General features: G+C 37.2%; 1 protein-coding gene across 2 annotated transcripts in view; it reads left to right on the top strand.

The window, feature by feature from the left end:
- Positions 1-21382, top strand: part of ITFG1 (integrin alpha FG-GAP repeat containing 1) — a 347986-nt gene that overhangs the window by 231780 nt on the left and 94824 nt on the right. For both annotated transcript variants that reach the window (XM_023245671.2, XM_045047180.1), the window contains one exon: positions 21114-21157. In XM_023245671.2, coding sequence (XP_023101439.2) covers positions 21114-21157 — 44 coding nt within the window. The remainder of the gene's footprint in view (positions 1-21113; positions 21158-21382) is intronic.

The raw sequence follows: 21382 nt of genomic DNA, 5'->3' as shown, positions 1-21382 counted from the left end.
CAATATGGTCACAAATACATACTAATAATTTACAAAAGCTTATGAAACAATTAGACCATGGTTAGCCAAGTTCAGCTAGTTAGTAGGAAAACATTCACTGACATCTGAAATGGGAAACAGAGACACTTAAAAACCAGTAAACAGGGGGCAACCGGGTGGCTCAGTCAGTTAAGTGACCAACTCTTGATTTCTGCTCATGTCATGATCCCACAGTTTGTGAGTTCAAGTTCTGCTTCTAATTCTCTCTCTTCCTTTATCCCTGCCCCTCCCCCCATTCTCAAAATAAATAAATAAACTTAAAACAAATTAAAAAAAAAAAAAAACAAAACAGTCCTTGCCTTCAAGAAGCTCACAGTGGTGAAAAACACAAGTAGTAGAAGGCTGGAATTGTGTACCTGTAATTTCATTTTCCATTTGGTCTCTTATTTTAGCACATCTTCCCAGTTGTTGTTGCAGCTGCTTAAGATAAATGTTTTACTTCACTTAAAACCATATGCTGTTATATAAAAAGTAAAACTGTCTCACTTCTGGGAAGTGAGCTTTTGCTGTAATAATAATAAATTCTGCCTTGGAGCGTTCAGGACTAGTTGGTGTTTTTTTTCTTTTCTTCTTTTTCTTCTTTTTTTTTTTTTTTCCTCACTAAAAGCATAAAGGATGGAATTTTTATTCTGATGTCACTGTGGAAATTACATTGTTGCAATGGTTTAATAGACTACTGGTACTTTTTACCTCTTAAGCTTGACATTATAGAGTCTTAAAATTGTAATTTCAGGGTGACATTTGTAAAAATGCCATCAGATTCTACCCTTTTACTTTCTTGATTATGCAAGAGAATTTTAAAGCATTGTTCCTTTTTATATTGGTAAAGTTTTGGTTTAGCACTTGTTTCTTTTTCTGATTACAAAATAAGGCAGCCTATTATAAAACATTTGGAATATCTGGAGAAGTATTTTTTAAAAGCTATGCCCTTTGCCACTTATTAGATATAAATACTATCAGCACTGACCATTCTGCTTGCTTTTGGTGGTTCCCAAAGTCTCAAGCACATAAAAAAGAAGCTGTGGCAGTGAAAACTGATACTTTTATTTTAATTGTATTTATTTATTTACTTACTTACCTATGTTTTATTTATTTGTTTGTTTGTTTGTTTGTTTGTTTATATCCAAGTTAGTTAGCATATACTGCAGTGGTTTCAGGAGTAGATTCCAGTGATTCATCTCCTATGTATAACACCCAGTGCTCATCCAAACAAGTGTCTCCCTTAATGCTGCTTACCCATTTAGCCCATCCCCCTACCCACAACCTCTCCAGCAACCCTCAGTTTGTTCTCTGTATTTGAGTCTCTTATGTTTTGTCCCCCTCCTTGTTTTTGTATTATTTTTTCTTAAATATTAGAAATATATTCTTTTTTCTTCCCTTCCCTTATGTTCATCTGTTTTGTATCTTAAAGTCCTCATATGAGTGAAGTCATATGATATTTTTCTCTGATTGACTAATTTCACATAACATAATACCCTCCAGTTCCACATAGTTGCAAATGGCAAAGAATTCATTATTTTTGATTGTCAAGTAATACTCCAGTGTATGTATGTATGTATATATATATATATATATATATATATATATATATATGCCACATCTTCTTTATCCATTCATCTGTCAATGGACATTTGGGCTCTTTCCATACTTTGGCTAGTGTCAATAGAATTGCTATAAACATTGGGGTGCATATGCCCCTTCGAAACAGCATATCTGTATCCCTTGGATAAATACCTAGTAGTGCAATTGCTGGGTGTAGGGTAGTTTATTTTTAACATTCTGAGGAACCTCCATACTGTTTTCCAGAGTGGCTGCACCACCTTGCATTGCCACCAACAGTGCAAAAGAGATCCTCTTTCTCTGCAACCTCACCAACATCTGTTGTTGCCTGTGTTGTTCACTTTAGCCATCCTGACTGGTGTGAGGTGGTATCTCCTTGTGGTTTTAATTTGTATTTCAGTGATGATGAGTGATGTTGAGCATTTTTTCATGTGTCTGTTAGCCATCTGAGTGTCTTCTCTGGAGAAGTGTCTATTCATGTCTTTTGCCCATTTCTTCACTGGATTCTTTGTTTTTTGGTGTGGAGTTTGATAAGTTCTTTATAGATTTTGGATACTACCCTTTATCTGATATCTTATTTGCAACTATCTTCTCCCATTCTTCCGGTTGCCTTTTGGTTCCTTCTCTGTGCTTGTTTCCGGTTGCTTGTTTCCTTCTCTGTGCAGAAGCTTTTTAGTTTGATGAGGTCCCAATAGTTCATTTTTGCTTTTGTTTCCCTTGCCTCTGGAGATGTGTTGAGTAAGAAGTTGCTGTGGCCAAGATCAAAGAGGTTTTTGCCTGCTTTCTCCTTGAGGATTTTGGTAGCTTCCTGTCTTACATTTAAGTATTTCATCCATTTTGAGTTCATTTTTGTGTATGGTGTAAGAAGTCATCCAGGTTCATTTTACTGCATGTCACTGTCTAGTTTTCCCAATACCATTTGCTGAAGAGACAGTCTTTACTCCATTTGGATATTCTTTCCTGCTTTGTCAAAGATTAGTTGACCATAAGTTTGTGGGTCCATTTCTGGATTCTCTATTCTATACCATTGGTCTGTGTGTCTCTTTTGTACCAGTACCATACTGTCTTGATGATTAAAGCTTTGTAATACAACTTGAAGTCTGGGATAGTGATCCCTCCAGCTTTGGTTTTCTTTTTCAGGATTACTGAAATTCAGAATTCTCAGCAGCATTTAATACACTTCTTCCTTTCTTTTGGAGAAGTTGTATGTAATTTTAATAAGCTATGATTTAAACTGTACTGATGAGCCTATCACATAAATATACAGAAAAATGTAGTAGAGAAATAAAAATATTCCTAATATAGCCTGTACATTTGAAGAAACCTAATACTTTTCAGAATTTTTTAATGCTTTATTTATTTTTGAGAGAGAAAGTGTGAGCAGGGGAGGGGCAGAGAGAGGGGGGGACAGAGAATCTGAAGCAGGCTCTGTGCTGACAGTAGTGAGCTGAATGCAGGGCTCAAACTCAAGAGAACCATGAGATCATGACTATTAACTCAAGAGAGGAAGAAAATAGAAGTGTATATGTGAGTATGTGTGTCCCTTTCTGATGGGAAACCTAAAGGGGAAATGGATTTAGTGATAAAGCCAAAGCTACAAGTAAAATTCCACTCTTCTATAATATTCTTTGAAAAAGCAGTGTAATTGCTGAACATAGCTAAAGGCATTTCTTTTTTACTGCCTCATGTCAAACATACAGAGGTAGTAAAGCCCAGAACCATACACTCTAACTAAGTCTGCCTTCCCTCCTTCAGTAACCAGGTAGATGTCACTAGAAATGGTCAGGCTGTTCTGTAGATGAAATAATTCATTCAGGCTAAGAACAGGTTAACTTTTATAATAGTATTTAGGAGTTCTGAATTCCTAATTAAGCAGTATTTTCAACCAGAATATTAATTAGGCCCAAGGATTGTTACCATTCCTTCTTGTAACTGTGCTTATAGAAAACAAGGAAATGCATATTTGTATTATGTAGACATTTCCTTTTATAAGACATATATATGTATAATATGTAGATATATATTTATGATATGTATATAGGTATGATACATTTAAATCTTATTTTGATCCTATTGCTATAATATGAAACTTCAAATTTGACAGAGGAAGACTTGTAAAGAAACAAAAACAGATACAGGAGCCCAATTTTTAGCTTGCTATATACAAAATAAAAGAGACTATTATATAATTTTGAGTAAATACTGTCAACTATGCTAAACAAGACACAGACAGGATATCTCGTACAGAAAATAAAATAATCCACCGGTTCATCGATTTTTCCATCTCCCATAAACGTAGGATAATGTGTTTTTTAAATGAGTTAGTGTCTAGTGGCCACGTGTTCTTTCATAAAAGCTCCCTTCGTTTTGTGACCTTGAGTGGTGTACTGGCCCAAGCTTCAGTTTCCTTTTCTGAAAAAAAGAAGGTGGTGGGGGCCAACTAAATTCATCTCACAGTCTTGCTGTGAGGATACAGGAAGAGCATATATGAAAGCAAATTTCTGTTCAGAGTTTGGCACTTTCCAGATCAGTGAATGTTTACTAAAAAGATGCTTGATAACCTTTATGAAGGATAATTCCAGTATATACTCCAAAAGCTTTAGGATTAAACCTGAAAATAGTTTTAATTCTATACAATTATCCCAGGAAAATTATCAGAGATATGCCAAAGATTTGTGTATAATTCCCCATGTCTGTAAAGATGATCATCCCAGTGGTGTTTTTAAGAGGAAAAGAGTTGGATTATAGAGTGGAGGAGAACCTAAATGTCCTAATAAGAATGGATGTGTGTTTTTATGCATATACCTGTCTATACTACAGTGATATACAATACAGTTGTGTGGGTAGAAGCATATTTAATACTATGGGAAAAGTTTATATTATATTAACCAAAAAGAAGATTACAAAATTATGTATAGCATGATTTCATATGTGTACATTTTTTAAAGTATGTATATTGTCCACTCAGGCTGCTATAACAAAGGACCATACACAGGTTGGGCAGGTTGAACAAGACAAATTTCCTTCTCACAGTTCTAGAGGCTGGAAATTCCAAGATCAAGGTGCCAGCAAAATAGGTTTTACTCCAGTGCCTCTTCTCTTGGCTTGTATGTGGCCTCCATCTCCTTGTGTGCTCACATGACCTCCTCTGTGTGCGTACAGCAAGAGAGAGAGCAAGAGAGCAAGTTCTTTCATATCTCTTCTTATAAGGACACTAAACCCATCAGATCTGTACTGCACCCTTATGACTTCATTTAAACTTAATTTTTCCTTAGAAGCCCCATCACCAAATATGGCAACAATAGAGGTTAGAACTTCAACATATGAACTTTGTGGGGAACACATTCAGTCTGTAATAGTGACAAATTGGTAATAATATCTGAGTGGTTGGATCACAATTGATTTTTACTTTCTTCTTCTTGTCTACATTTTTAATTTTTTTTCTATAATGTACTCAAAATATTCAGAAAAGTGTGTAGACAATGGATGATTAGTAGATTAGTGGTTGCTTTGGGCTGGAGGTGGAAATAGGAGGACTAGGGCATGATCACTAAAGGGTACAGGGTTTCTTTTTAGAAGTGATAAAAAGTGATTATGATGGTGGTCACACAACTCTGGGAATATACTAAAGACCACTGAATAGGACACTGTAAGTGGGTTACTGCTATGGTGTGTGAATTATATCTCAAGGCTTTTACAAAATGTGTGTGTGTGTGTGTGTGTGTGTGTGTGTGTGTGCACATGCACACATGTAAGGGGTTTTGATAATAGATCTGTTTATTAGCACTTCCAGTCACCATACACAGTATGTTCACCCACATGGCACATTATTGTCTTGGCTTTTGACTACTAAGTTTTTTTCAGTGAAAAAACTACCATTTATATAACAAACATTTATTGTTAACAGGAATTTCTCTATTTGAAAGAGGAAGATGTATACCTGTAATATAGCTAAAAAACAGTGAAAAGTACTTTATACTCAAATTAGATGTGCTATAAGATTAATATCAACGAAGGTTTCTGTGAAGATGATAGGTGAGAACCTAGTTCCAGAAAGATGGAATGGAATAACCAAAATGGGAAATAACACAACATTCCAGGTGGAAGGCTATGATAAGAAAGTAAGAAATAGAAATTAACTCACCTTCTTGCATGGTGTTAAAGATCAATAAGGGAAAATATTGATGATATCCACTGATGAATGGGCATGTATGGCAAAGAGAATATTGTTAGTGACCCAATAACTGCAGAAACGTACTGTATTACTCACTGTTCTCCAGAGAAACAGGACCAATAGACTATGAGAGAGAGAGAGAGAGAGAGATTATCCCACCAGCATAATGAATTGATTCATGCAATGTTGGAAGCTGCCATGTCTTCCATAATTTGGAATCTGGACACTCTGTAAACTGTCCTAGTTTGAGTCACAAAGCCAGCAGGCAGCTATAGAATTAGGAAAAACCAGTGTCCCAGTTTGTCAGGCAGGAAAACCTCATGTTCTTTTTTTTTTCTTAAATGTTAATTTTTTACAAAGAGAGAGACAGAATGTGAATGGGGGAGGGGCAAAGAGAGAGGAAGACACAGAGTCTGAAGCAGGTTCCAAGCTCGGAGCCATCAGCACAGATAACTCAGATGTGGGGCTCCAACCCACGAACCGTGAGATCATGACCTGAGCTGAAGTTGGATGCTTAACTGACTGAGCCACCCAGGGTTCCCTGGAAAACCTCATGTTCTAGTGTATAGGCTGTCTGTTGGGAGACTTGTTACTTAGGAGAGGGTCAGACTTTTGTTCTATTCAGGCCTTCAACTGATTGGATGGAGCCCATCCACAGTATGAAGAACAATCTCTTTCACTAATTTTTTTTCAATATATGAAATTTATTGTCAAATTGGTTTCCATACAACACCCGGTGCTCATCCCAAAAGGTGCCCTCCTCAATACCCATCACCCACCCTCCCCTCCCTCCCACCCCCCATCAACCCTCAGTTTGTTCTCAGTTTTTAAGAGTCTCTTATGCTTTGGCTCTCTTCCACTCTAACCTCTTTTTTTTTTCCCCCTTCCCCTCCCCTATGGGTTTCTGTTAAGTTTCTCAGGATCCACATAAGAGTGAAAACATATGATATCTGTCTTTCTCTGTATGGCTTATTTCACTTAGCATAACACTCTCCAGTTCCATCCATGTTGCTACAAAGGGCCATATTTCATTCTTTCTCATTGCCATGTAGTACTCCATTGTGTATATAAACCACAATTTCTTTATCCATTCATCAGTTGATGGACATTTGGACTCTTTCCATCATTTGGCTATTGTTGAGAGTGCTGCTATAAACATTGGGGTACAAGTGCCCCTATACATCAGTACTCCTGTATCCCTTGGGTAAATCCCTAGCAGTGCTACTGCTGGGTCATAGGGTAGGTCTATTTTTAATTTTTTGAGGAACCTCCACACTGTTTTCCAGAGTGGCTGTACCAATTTTCATTCCCACCAACAGTGCAAGAGGGTTCCCATTTCTCCACATCCTCTCCAGCATCTATAGTCTCCTGATTTGTTCATTTTGGCCACTCTGACTGGTGTGAGGTGATATCTGAGTATGGTTTTTATTTGTATTTCCCTAATAAAGAGCGACGTTGAGCATCTTTTCATGTGCCTGTTGGCCATCCGGATGTCTTCTTTAGAGAAGTGTCTATTCATGTTTTCTGCCCACTTCTGGATTATTTGTTTTTCGGGTGTGGAGTTTGGTGAGCTCTTTATAGATTTTGGATACTAGCCCTTTATCCCATATGTCATTTGCAAATATCTTTTCCCATTCCGTTGGTTGCCTTTTATTTTGTTGATTGTTTCCTTTGCTGTGCAGAAGCTTTTTATCTTCATGAGGTCCCAGTAGTTCATTTTTGCTTTTAATTCCCTTGCCTTTGGGGATATGTCAAGTAAGAAATTGCTGCGGCTGAGATCAGAGAGGTCTTTTCCTGCTTTCTTCTCTAGGGTTTTGATGGTTTCCTGTCTCACCTTCAGGTCCTTTATCCATTTTGAGTTTATTTTTGTGAATGGTGTGAGAAAGTGGTCTAGTTTCATCCTTCTGCATGTTGCTGTCCAGTTCTCCCAGCACCATTTGTTAAAGAGACTGTCTTTTTTCCATTGGATAGTCTTTCCTGCTTTGTCAAAGATTAGTTGGCCATACGTTTGTGGGTCTAGTTCTGGGGTTTCTATGTTATTCCATTGGTCTATGTGTCTGTTTTTGTGCCAATACCATGCTGTCTTGATGATGACAGCTTTGTAGTAGAGGCTAAAGTCTGGGATTGTGATGCCTCCTGCTTTGGTCTTCTTCTTCAAAATTACTTTGGCTATTCAGGGTCTTTTGTGGTTCCATACAAATTGTAGGATTGCTTGTTCTAGCTTCGAGAAGAATGCTGGTGCAATTTTGATTGGGATTGCATTGAATGTGTAGATAGCTTTGGGTAGTATTAACATTTGACAATATTTATTCTTCCAATCCATGAGCATGGAATGTTTTCCCATTTCTTTATGTCTTCTTCAATTTCCTTCATTAGCTTTCTACAGTTTTCAACATACAGATCTTTTACATCTTTGGTTAGATTTATCCCTAGGTATTTTATTCTTCTTGGTGCAATTGTGAATGGGATCAGTTTCTTTATTTGTCTTTCTGTTGCTTCATTATGAGTGTATAAGAATGCAACTGATTTCTGTACATTGATTTTGTATCCTGCAACTTTGCTGAATTCATGTATCCGTTCTAGCAGACTTTTGGTGGAGTCTATCGGATTTTCCATGTATAATATCATGTCATCTGCAAAAAGTGAAAGCTTAACTTCATCTTTGCCAATTTTGATGCCTTTGATTTCCTTTTGTTGTCTGATTGCTGATGCTAGAACTTCCAACACTATGTTAAACAACAGCGGTGAGAGAAGATATCTCTGTCGTGTTCCTGATCTCAGGGGGAAAGCTCTCAGTTTTTCCCCATTGAGGGTGATGTTAGCTGTGGACTTTTCATAAATGGCTTCATGATGTTTAAGTATGTTCCTTCTATCCCGACTTTCTCGAGGGTTTTTATTAAGAAAGAATGCTGAATTTTGTCAAATGCTTTTTCTGCATCGATTGACAGGATCACATGGTTCTTTTCTTTTATTAATGTGATGTATCACGTTGATTGATTTGCGAATGTTGAACCTGCAACATGTTGAGCCCTGCATCCCAGGAATGAATCCTACTTGATCATCGTAAATAATTCTTTTTATATGCTGTTGAATTCGATTTGCTAGTATCTTATTGAGGATTTTTGCATTCATATTCATCAGGGATATTGGCCTGTAGTTCTCTTTTTTGCTGAGTCTCTGTCTGGTTTGGGAATCAAAGGAATGCTGGATTCATAGAGTGAGTCTGGAAATTTTCCTTCCCTTTTGATTTTTTGGAACAGCTTGAGAAGAATAGGTATTATCTCTGCTTTAACTGTCTGTTAGAATTTCCCAGGGAAGACATCTGGCCCTGGACTCTTCTTTGTTGGGAGAGTTTTAATAACTGATTTCATTTCCTCACTGGTTATGGGTCTGTTCAAGCTTTCTATGTCCTCCTGATTGAGTTTTGGAAGTGTGTGGGTGCTTAGGAATTTGTCCATTTCTTCCAGGTTGTCCAGTTTGTTGGCATATAATTTTTCATAGTATTCCCTGATAATTGCTTGTATTTCTGAGGGATTGGTTGTAATAATTCCATTTTCATTCATGATTTTATCTATTTGGCTCATCTCCCTTTTCTTTTTGAGAAGCCTGGCTAGAGGTTTATCAATTTTGTTTATTTTTTCAAAAAGCCAACTCTTGGTTTCCTTGATCTGCTCTACAGTTTTTTTAGATTCTATATTGTTTATTTCTGCTCTGATCTTTATTATTTCTCTTCTTCTGCTGGGTTTAAGCTGTCTTTGCTGTTCTGCTTCTATTTCCTTTAGGTGTGCTGTTAGATTTTGTATTGGGGATTTTTCTTGTTTCTTGAGATAGGCCTGGATTGCAATGTATTTTCCTCCCAGGACTGCCTTTTCTGCATCCCAAAGCGTTTGGATTGTTGTATTTTCATTTTCATTTGTTTCCATGTATTTTTAAATTTCTTTTCTAATTGCCTGGTTGACCCATTCATTCTTTAGTAGGGTATTCTTTAACGGCCATGCTTTTGGAGGTTTTCCAGACTTTTTCCTGTGGTTGATTTCAAGCTTCATAGCATTGTTGTCTGAAAGTATACATGGTATGATCTCAATTCTTGTATACTTATGAAGGGCTGTTTTGTGACCCCATATGTGATCTATCTTGGAGAATGTTCCATGTGCACTCGAGAAGAAAGTATATTCTGTTGCTTTGGGATGCAGAGTTCTAAATATATCTGTCAAGTCCATCTGATCCAATGTATCATTCAGGGCCCTTCTTCTTTATTGACCATGTGTCTACATGATCTATCCATTGCTGTGAGTGGGGTATTAAGGTCCCCTGCAATTCCCACATTCTTATCAATAAGGTTGCTTATGTATGTGAGTAATTGTTTTATATATTTGGGGGCTCCTGTATTCGGCGCATAGACATTTATAATTGTTAGCTCTTCCTGATGGATAGACCCTGTAATTATTATATAATGCCCTTCTCCATCTCTTGTTACAGCCTTTAATTTAAAGTCTAGTTTGTCTGATATAAGTATGGCTACTCCAGCTTTCTTTTGACTTCCAGTAGCATGATAAATAGTTCTCCATCCCCTCACTTTCAATCTGAAGGTGCCCTCAGGTCTAAAATGAGTCTCTTGTAGACAGCAAATAAATGGGTGTTGTTGTTTTTTTTATCAATTCTGATAACCTATGTCTTTGGTTGGCTCATTTAGTCCATTTATGTTCAGTGTTATTATAGAAAGATATGGGTTTAGAGTCATTGTGATGTCTGTAGGTTTCATGCTTGTAGCGATGTCTCTGGTACTTTGTCTCACAGGATCCCCCTTAGGATCTCTTGTAGGGCTGGTTTAGTGGTGACGAATTCCTTCAGTTTTTGTTTGTTTGGGAAGACCTTTATCTCCTTCTATTCTAAATGACAGACTTGCTGGATAAAGGATTCTCGGCTGCATATTTTTTTCTGTTAATCACATTGAAGATTTCCTGCCATTCCTTTCTGGCCTGCCAAGTTTCAGTAGAGAGATCGGTCATGAGTCTTATCAGTCTCCCTTTATATGTTAGAACACATTTATCCCTTTCTGCTTTCAGAATTTTCTCTTCATCCTTGTATTTTGCCAGTTTCACTATGATATGTCGTGCAGAAGATCGATTCAAGTTCCATCTGAAGGGAGTTCTCTGTGCCTCTTGGATTTCAATGCCTTTTTCCTTCCCCACATCAGGGACGTTCTCAGCTATTATTTCTTCAAGTATACCTTCAGCACCTTTCCCTCTCTCTTCCTCCTGTGGAATACCAATTATGCGTATATTATTTCTCTTTAGTGTATCACTTAGTTCTCTAATTTTCCCCTCATACTCCTGGATTTTTTTATCTCTCTTTTTCTCAGCTTCTACTTTTTCCATAATTTTATCTTCTAGTTCACCTATTCTCTCCTCTGCCTCTTCAATCCGAGCTGTGGTCATCTCCATTTTATTTTGCAGCTCATTGATAACATTTTTTAGCTCCTCCTGGCTGTTCCTTAGTCCCTTGATCTCTGTAGCAAGAGATTCTCTGCTGTCCTCTATACTGTTTTCAAGCCCAGCAATTAATTTTATGAGTATTATTCTAAATTCACTTTCTGTTATATTGTTATATCCTTTTTGATCAGCTCATTAGCTGTCGTTATTTCCTGGAGATTCTTTTGAGGTGAATTCTTCTGTTTCATCATTTTGGATAGTCCCTGGAGTGGCGCAGACTTGCAGGGCACTTCCCATGTGCTGTCTTGAATAACTTGTGTTGGTGGGTGGGGCTGCATTCAGACCTGATGTCTGCCCCCAACCCACTGCTGGGGCCACAGTCAGACTGGTGTGTACCTTCTCTTCCCCTCTCATAGGGGCGGGATTCACTGTGGGGTGGCGTGGCCCGTCTGGGCTACTTGCACACTGCCAGACTTGTGGTGCTGGGGATCTGGCATATTAGCTGGGGTAGTTCAGCAAGGTGCACAGGGGTGGGGGGGGGGGGTAGGCTCAGTTCGCTTATGCTTCAGTGATCCACTTTGGGAGGGGCCCTGAGGCACCGGGAGGGAGTCAGACCCGCCGCCACTGGAGGGATGGATCCACAGAAGCACAGCGTTGGGTGTTTGCTCAGTGCAAGCAAGTTCCCTGACAGGAACTGGTTCCCTTTGGGATTTTGGCTGGGGCATGGGCGAGGGAGATGGTGCTGGCAAGCACCTTTGTTCCCTGCCAAGCTGAGCTCTGGTGGTCTGGGGCTCAACAGCTCTCCGTCCTGTTGTCTCCAGCCTTTCCGCTCTCCAAGCAAAGCTGTTAACTTATAATCTCCCAGATGTTAAGTCCCGCTTGCTGTCAGAACACACTTCACCCGGCCCCTCCGCTTTTGCAAGCCAGACTTGGGGCCTCTGCTTGGCCGGCAGGCTGCCCCACCACCCTGGCTCCCTCCCCCCAGTCCTTGTAGCGTGCACCACTTCTGCGCCCTTCCTACCCTCTTCCGTGGGCCTCTCCTCTGTGCTTGGCTCTGGAGAATCCGTTCTGCTAGTCTTCTGGCGGTTTTCTGGGTTATTTAGGCATATGTGGGTGGAATCTAAGTGATCAGCAGGACACGGTAAGCCCAGTGTCCTCCTGCGCCACCATCTTCCTTTTTCTTGTCTCTCTCTTTCACTCATTTTACCAATTAAATGTTAATCTCATCCAAAACTTCTCTCACAGAAACATCTAGAATAATTTTTGGCCAGTCATCTAGGCACCCCATGGCCTGGTCAAGTTTACACAAAAAACTATCACACTCTTTACATTTTTCATCAAAGAGAGCCTTTGTTCACACAATTGTGTGAATTAAGAAGACAGATTTTGCAGCAGTGTTCAGAGGAAAAAAAATAGATGTGCATAATGAAAAATTCAGACCCAGGGTAACCACCTTGGCATACAGTCAGGTAGGTGTGAAGTGATAAGAAAGGTAATAGTGATGGGGTTACAAAGGAAATGTGGTGAAAGTCTACAGCTTGGTGAAATTTTACATAGGTATACCCCCTTCTACCACACCTAGATCAAGATAAAATATTTGCCATACCCTAGAAGGTCCTCCAAGCCAGTCAGTACTCCCCTGCAAAAGTATAACCACTGTCCTGATCTCTGTCACCGTAGAATCATTTTCCCTTTTCTGAATGTCACGTAAAAGCAAGAATACAGGATTGTACCCTTTGCATCTGGCTTCTTTTGCTCAGCATTATGTCTGTGAGATTTATCCAACACATATGTTTGCAAATAGAATCTTACTAAACATGTTTCCCTGCATCTTGTTTTTTTTTTTACCTCAGCAAGAGAGTATAAACACCCTTTCGAGTTAGGACTTAACAGGTCTTTTTTCACTCTTTTAATAACTCCATGCCATTCCATAATACTATGGATATTCCACAGTTTACCCAATGTTTCCTCTCAGCAGACACATAGGTGGTTTCCAGGCATGAAATCGATAAGCTGAGGGGCTGTGTTTTTAATGTTAATAGATAATACCAAATTATCATTCCCACAAGATACACACATTTATATTCCCACCAGCATATGACACTGTCCAGCATATATTCATCTGAGAGCTCTAAGTTTTTATTTCATTAATAAATTTGGTTTTTAAAATAAGTAATACATGATAACAAAAAAATACAAGAGTATATAGTGAAAAATTAGTCTCCCTTTAACCTGTCTCCCAATGATCCAATTCCTATTCCCAAAGACAAGTTCTTTGTATCGCTCCAAGATATTTTATGTGTATATGAGCTTATGTGTATATATACTTTTATTGTACATAAATGGTTGTTCTAGGCTTTACTTTCTCCACTTAACAACATATCTTAAAGATTATACCACAGTGATATAATCTAGAGCTGCCTCATTATTTTAACTGATAGCATCAGTTATTCATTCATTATTTCTACTGAATAGCATCACATAGTATGGATAGGACATAATTTAATGAGTTCTTTTAAAGTAGATATCAAGGCTATTTCAATCTCTTATTGTTATTATAAATAATGCCACAGAGAATATCCTGTAGGATAAATTTCTAAAAATGGAATTATTAAAAAATAGCATGTGCATCTTTTAAATAAACATATTATTGAAATATACATACAGAAAAATATATCTAAGTACACAGGTCTGTAAATTTTCACAAAATAAATGTACTCATGTAATTACACCTAATCAAGAAACACATAACCAGTAATCAGAAGCTTCCTCATGCCACCTTATTAGTTACTAACCCTCTTCACCTAAAAGTATCCACTATTTTAATTTCCAACACCATAGATTAATTCTGCCCAGTTTCGAACTTTGTAGCTTGAATGTGTATGTGTATATATATATACATACATACACATACACGTACACACACACACACACACACACACACACACACTACAGTATAGTATAGGATGTCCCTTCATAGAAATTGTATCAGCTTATACTTTCACCTGCAGTATATAAGAATGCATATTTCCTAATACCTTCACCAACCCAACGGGTTATTAACTTTTTTAGTTTTGCCAGTCATGTAAGTGAAAGTATTGTCTCTTTTATTTTGTGTCTTTCTTATACTGAGTAAATTTCAGCATCTTTTCATATGTGTAAGAGCCATCTGTATTTTTATTTTTACAAACAGTCCTTACCCTTTTTCATTGTCTTATTTATAAATGCACCATAGTATATATTAGGGAAGTTAATCCTTTGTGACATGTGTTGCAGGTATTTTTCCTAGTTTGTCATTTGTCTTTGATTTTATTGTTTTCCTGCAGACATTTTTCTCAGCCTTTTATTTTGTGCCTGTTAGGTATAAAATTGATTTTTTTTTTCCCCTGACTAGTAAGGTTGAGTGTTTTCATGGCTTTTGATTATTTGCATTTTCTTTCTGGATATTGCTTCTTGATATCCTTTGTTTCTATTGGATTATGATCTTTGAACTCATACCTAGAAGATCTTTGTATATGAGCAACAGTATGCCTTTGTAATGTATGTTTAAAAGAAAGTTTACCCCTTCATTAGTTTTTAAATTTTTATGGTCTTTTTTATTTTGTAACAGCTTTGAGATATAATTCATGTACCATACTATTCACCCATTTGAAGTGTACACTTAAGTGGCTTTGAGCTTATTCACAGAATTATGCAGCCATCACCACAATACATTTTAAAAATGTTTATTACCACAGAAGCCCTTTAGTAATCACTCTCAATCCCCTATCCCCACCCCATCCTACCCCAGCCCTAGGCAGCCACTACTTTCTGTGTCCATAAATTTGCCTATCCCAGACATTTCATATAAATGGAATCATATAAAGCGTAGTCTTTTGTGACTGACTTCGTTCACTTACCATACATAATGTTTTTAAGATCCAGCTATATTGTAGCATTATCAGTACTTTATTCCTTTTAATTGCCAAATAATATTTCATTATATGAATATACCACATCTTATTTATTCATCAGCTGATGACTTTGGGCAATTATGAATAATACTACTGTGAACATTCATGTCAATTTTTCATGTGGACATATGTTTTCATTTCTCTACTTTAATACCTCTTGAGATATACCTAGGAATGGAATTGCTGGGTTAAATGGGAACTCTGTGTTTATCCGTTTAAGGAATTGCCAGGTTGTTTTCCAAAGCAGCTCAACCATTTTACATTCCTACCGGAAATGTTTGAGGGACCTATTTCTCTACATCCTTACCAACATTATTACCTGACTTTTTTATTGTACCCATCCTAATTAGTATGAAATGGTATCTTGGGAGTTTATTTCATTTTGTTTTGTTACCATCTTAACCATTTTTTTTATTGTGGTAAAAAACAAAAAACAACATAAAATTTACTATCTTACCTTTTTTTAACGTACAGTTTGGTAGTGTTAAGTATATTCATGTTGTTGAACAGATCTCCAGAACTTTTGCATCTTGCACAAATGAAACTCTATACCCATTTATCAACTGCCCCTCTTCTCCTCACCCTTAGCCACCATTCTGCTTTTTGTTTCTGTGAATTTCACTGTTAGATACCTTGCATAATGGAATCATACAGTATTTGTCTTTTTGTGACTGGCTTGTTTCACTTAGCATAATGTCTTCAAGGTTCATTCATGTTGTAACATGTGACAGGATTTCTTCTTAAAGCTGAATAAGGTTCCATTGTGTATATATACCACATTTTATTTATTTCCACTTATTTGTCAGACATTTATTGGGTTACTTCCACCTCTTGGATATTGCAAGTATGCGTTGCATTGTGGATGTGATTTGGTTTCCCTGATTGCTAATGATGCCGAGCATCTTTTCCTGAGCTTTGTATATCTCCGTATCTACTTTGGAAAAGTGCCTATTCAGATGCTTTGCCCAATTTTTAATTGGCCTGTCTTTCTATTAAAATATAAGAGTTCTCTAAAATCTATAAAGAACTTATCAAACTCAACACCCAAAAATCAAACAATCCAGTGAAGAAATGGGCAAAAAACATGAATAGACACTTCTCCAAAGAAAACATCCAGATGGCTAACCGACACATGAAAAAAATGCTCAACTTCACTCATCATCAGGGAAATACAAATCAAAACCACAATGAGATACCACCTCACACCTGTCAGAATGGCTAACATGAACAACTCAGGCAACAACAGATGTTGGCGAGGATGTGGAGAAAGAGGATCTCTTTTGCATTGTTGCTGGCAATGCAAGCTGGTGTGGCTACTCTGGAAAACAGTATGGAGGTTCCTCAAAAAACTAAAAATAGGGGTGCCTGGGTGGCGCAGTCGGTTAAGCGTCCGACTTCAGCCAGGTCACGATCTCGCGGTCTGTGAGTTCGAGCCCCGCGTCAGGCTCTGGGCTGATGGCTCAGAGCCTGGAGCCTGTTTCCGATTCTGTGTCTCCCTCTCTCTCTGCCCCTCCCCCATTCATGCTCTCTCTCTGTCCCAAAAAATAAATAAACGTTGAAAAAAAAAATTAAAAAAAAAAAAAAAAACTAAAAATAGAACTACCCTAGGACCCAGCAACTGCACTACTAGTTATTTATCCAAGGGATAAAGGTGTGCTGTTTCAAAGGGACACGTGCACCCCAATGTTTATAGCAGCACTATCAACAATAGCCAAATTATGGAAAAAGCCCAAATGTCCATCGATGGATGAATGGATAAAGAAGATGTGGTGTGTGTGTGTGTGTGTGTGTGTGTGTGTGTGTGTGTGTGTGTATGCACGTACATACAATGGAGTATTACTCAGCAATCAAAAAGAATGAAATCTTGCCATTTGCAACTACGTGGATGGAACTGGAGAGTATTATGCTAAGTGAAATTAGTCAATCAGAGAAACACAAACATCATACGACTTCACTCATATGAGGACTTTAAGAGACAAAACAGATGTACATAAGGGAAGGGAAACAAAATAATATAAAAACAGGGAGGGGGACAAAACATAAGAGACTGATAAATATGGAGAACAAACTGAGGGTTACTGGAGGGGTTGTGGGAGGGGGGATGGGCTAAATGGGTAAAGGGCACTAAGGAATCTACTCCTGAAATCATTGCTGCACTATATGCTAACTAATTTGGGTGTAATTTTTTTAAAAAATTAAAATTAAAAAAATAAAATATGAGTTCTTTATATTATTTGTGTCTTTGCCAGATATAATTTTTATGTTATGAGTTAAAATCTATGTTTATTTTCCACCAAGTAGCCAACTATCCAGGACCATTTATTGAATAATCCATATTTTTCCTCCTTCAACAGGTACTTATTGAGCAAATATGTTGGGTTAGACCCTGAGAAAATAAGGAGAAAATGATGCAGAGCTTACATACTAGTTCAAAGACAGACTTGTGAGAAAATAATTACTATTCAGCAAGATAATGATTTTAATGAAGTTTATGAAAATCATTTTGTGACAAGAAGAAAAGAATGACCAGTATCTGCCTGGAGTTGAGGGAAGAGAGGAACAAAGAAAAAGTTAGGTCGTGGAAAGTTTGAGAATAAAAGAGAACCAGGCACTGTGCTATGATAAGAAACTTAAATAATGAAAACTGTTTTCCAAATATAAAACGTTTAGTTTACTGTCTCCTCAGATTGTAGTTCACGTAAGTGCACTATAGTCAACAAACAGGTATCTTCTTTGTGGTGAAGTATGCCATGCTTATTTTCTGGTGTCCTGTATATACTGTATAGACCTTGTATATACTTTATATACCTAACCTAAGTAACATACCTTTTTCCTATGGATATGTGTGAATGAAAAATTTACAGTTTTTATTGAAATAATTCATGTTTACCAAGCACAACTGTATGCCATCCCTCTTTAATGCATAACATATAGAATATTTAATGGCACATAATGGCCACTTTCTTTTCTTTTTTTTTTTTTAAGTTAAATCCAAGTTAGTTAACATATAGTGTAATAATGATTTCAGGAATAAATTTAGTGATTTATCACTTACATATAACATCCAATGCTCAACCCAACAAGTGCCCTCCTTAGTACCCATCACTCATTTAGCCCATACCCCACCCAGCACCCCAGCAGCAACCCTCAGTTTGCTCTCTGTATTTAAGAGTCTCTTATGGTTTGTCTCCCTCTCTGTTTTTATATTATTTTTGCTTCCCTTCCCCTGTGTTCATCTGTTTTGTTTCTTATATTGCACATATGAGTGAAATCCTGTGATATTTGTCTTCCTCTAACTTATTTTGGTTAGCATAATACACTCTAGTTCCATCCATGTTGTTGCAAATTGCAAGATTTCATTCTTTTTGATTGCCGCGTAACATTCCATTGTATATATATATACCACATCTTCTTTATCCATTTGTCACTCAGTAGACATTTGGGCTCTTTCCATAATTTGGCTATTGTCGATAGTGCTGCTATAAACATTGGGGGCATGTACCCCTTCAAATCAGTGTTTTTGTATCCTTTAATACCTAGTAGTGCAATTGCTGAGTCATAGGGTAGTCCTATTTTTAGAATTTTGAGGACCCTCCATATTGCTTTCCAGAGTGGCTACACCAGTTTGTATTCCCACCAGCAGTGCAAAAGCACTTCATCTTTCTCCACGTCCTTGCCAACATCTGTTGTTGCCTGAGTTGTTAATGTTAGCCATTCTGACATGTGTGAGGTGGTATTTCATTGTGCTTTTGATTTATATTTCCCTGATGATGAGTGATGTTGAGCATCTTTTTATGTGTCTATTAGCCATCTGGATGTCTTCTTTGGAAAAGTGTCTATTCATGTCTTTTGCCCATTTCTTCACTGGATTATTTGTGTTTTGGGTGTTGAGTTTGATAAATTCTTTATAGATTTTGGATACTAACCCTGTATCTGATATGTCATTTGCAAATATCTTCTCCTATTCCATCGGTTGCCTTTTAGTTTTGCTGATTGTTTCCTTCACTGTGCAGAAGCTTTTTATTTTGATGAGGTCCCAGTAGTTCATTTTTGCTTTTGTTTCCCTTGCCTCTGGACACATGTCAAGTGAGAAGTTGCTGCAACTGAGGACAAAGAGATTGTTGCCTATTTCCTCCTCTAGGATTTTGATGGTTTCCTCTCTTACATTTAGGTCTTTCATCCATTTTGAGTTTATTTTTGTGCATGGTGTAAGAAAGTGGTCCAGGTTCATTCTTCTGCATGTTGCTGTCCAGTTTTCCCAGCACCATTTGCTGAAGAGACTGTCTTTTTTCCATTGGATACACCTTCCTGCTTTGTCAAAGTTTAGTTGACCATGTTTGTGAGTCTATTTCTGGGTTCTCTTTTCTGTTCCATTGATCTGTGTGTCTGTTTTCGTGCCAGTACCATACTGTCTTGATGATTACAGCTTTGTAAAACAGCTTGAAGTCCGGAAATGTGATGCCTCCAGCTTTGGTTTTCTTTTTCAACATTGCTTTGGCTATTCAGGGTCTTCTGTGGTTCCATACAAATTTTAGGATTGTTTGTTCTAACTCTGTAAAGAATGCTGGTGTTATTTTGATAGGGATTGCATTGAATATGTAGATTGCTTTGGGTGCTATCGACATTTTAACTGCATTTGTTCTTCAGTCCATGAGCATGGAATGTTTTTCCATTTCTTTGCGTCTTCAATTTCTTTCATAAGCTTTCTATAGTTTTCAATGTATAGATTTTTCACCTCTTTAGTTAGGTTTATTCCTAGGTATTTTATAGGTTTTGGTGCAATTGTAAATGGGATAAACTCCTTGATTTCTGTTTCTGCTGCTTCTTTTGGTGTATAGAAATGCAGCTGATTTCTGTGCATTGATTTTATGTCCTGTGACTTTGCTGAATTCATGTATCAGTTCTAGCAGTTTTTTGTGGAATCCTTTGGGTTTTCCACAAAGAATATCCTGTCATCTGTGAAGAGTGAAAGTTTGACTTCTTCCTTGCCAATTTGGATGTCTTTTATTTCTGTTTCTTTTTTTTAATTTTTTTAACATTTATTCATTTTTTTGAGAGACAGAGAGCAGGGGAGGGGGAGGAGCTGAGAGAGAGGGAGACACAGAATCCTCTGCAAGCTCCAGGCTCTGAACTGACAGCACAGAGCCTGACATGGGGCTCGAACTCACGGACCATGAGATCATGACCTGAGCCAAAGTTGGATACTTAACGACTGAGCCACCCCTGATGTCTTTTATTTCTTTTTGTTATCTGATTGCTGAGGTTAGGACTTTCAACACTGTGTTGAATAAAGTTACAGGAGTGGTAATGTCCACTTTCTTATAGAGGTATCACTTCACATGAAGAGGTGGTAATATAATTATATTTCAAAACTCATGTTACTTATATAAAGAATATGCAGATACTCTAACCTTTTCTTTTTTGGTGATCATAGAATAAATGTGTCATTAAATTATTTTTGTGTATTTGTTATAGACCCGTCAATTCTTTATAGTTGTGTTCTCCATAATAGTTACCAAGGGTGCCCAAAATCTTTGACCCAACAACTTTGACTAGATAAGTGGGAAAAAGTCTAATATGAGATATAAAATGTTTTTCTCAGCATACATTTTAATTGGTCTGCATTTAGCACTTCTGTCAGATTCTAAGTCTTATACTTGGAAAATAGAACCAACAGTAGGTATAGTATGATATAAATATAATTAATTATTTCACCTGTATATTTCACAAAACAGCAACATCTTAACTGTTTAATAAAGGCTTTTAAAATATCAGTATAAAATAAACAATAGAAACTTGATTTACTCAGATCTAAAGGAATTGATTTGGTTTCTGCCTGTGATTATGATTCAGTAGAGCATGTTAATAGATTATAGGGGAAAAATTAGAGTTAACTTTAAATATAAGCTAAAGTAATAATATAGTAGTAATAGCCTTTTCTTTATTTTTCCACAGTTCTTAGTGGTCTGTGTTCTAATGACTGTCCTCGTAAGATAACAGTAAGTAAACAAATCTCAGTTGTAAAATTTTCAGTGAAAATATCTGCATAATAGATACTCACAAAATACTTATAAGTTACATTCAAGTTGTTATTATTTAGAAGTGATTAAAGTATCCTTTAGTGCTCAAAAAACTTTACTGATAATAAAATACCTTGTCTAAAAGATTCTCACCTCAAGATTCACCTCCTTTATGAAGGCTTTTCTGATACCTTCCCATAATTT

Source organism: Felis catus, chromosome E2 (genome assembly GCF_018350175.1).
Source record: "Felis catus isolate Fca126 chromosome E2, F.catus_Fca126_mat1.0, whole genome shotgun sequence".
Lineage (NCBI taxonomy): Eukaryota > Metazoa > Chordata > Mammalia > Carnivora > Felidae > Felis > Felis catus.
Note: the sequence above shows the minus strand (reverse complement) of the source record. Positions and strands in the feature narration are given on the sequence as shown.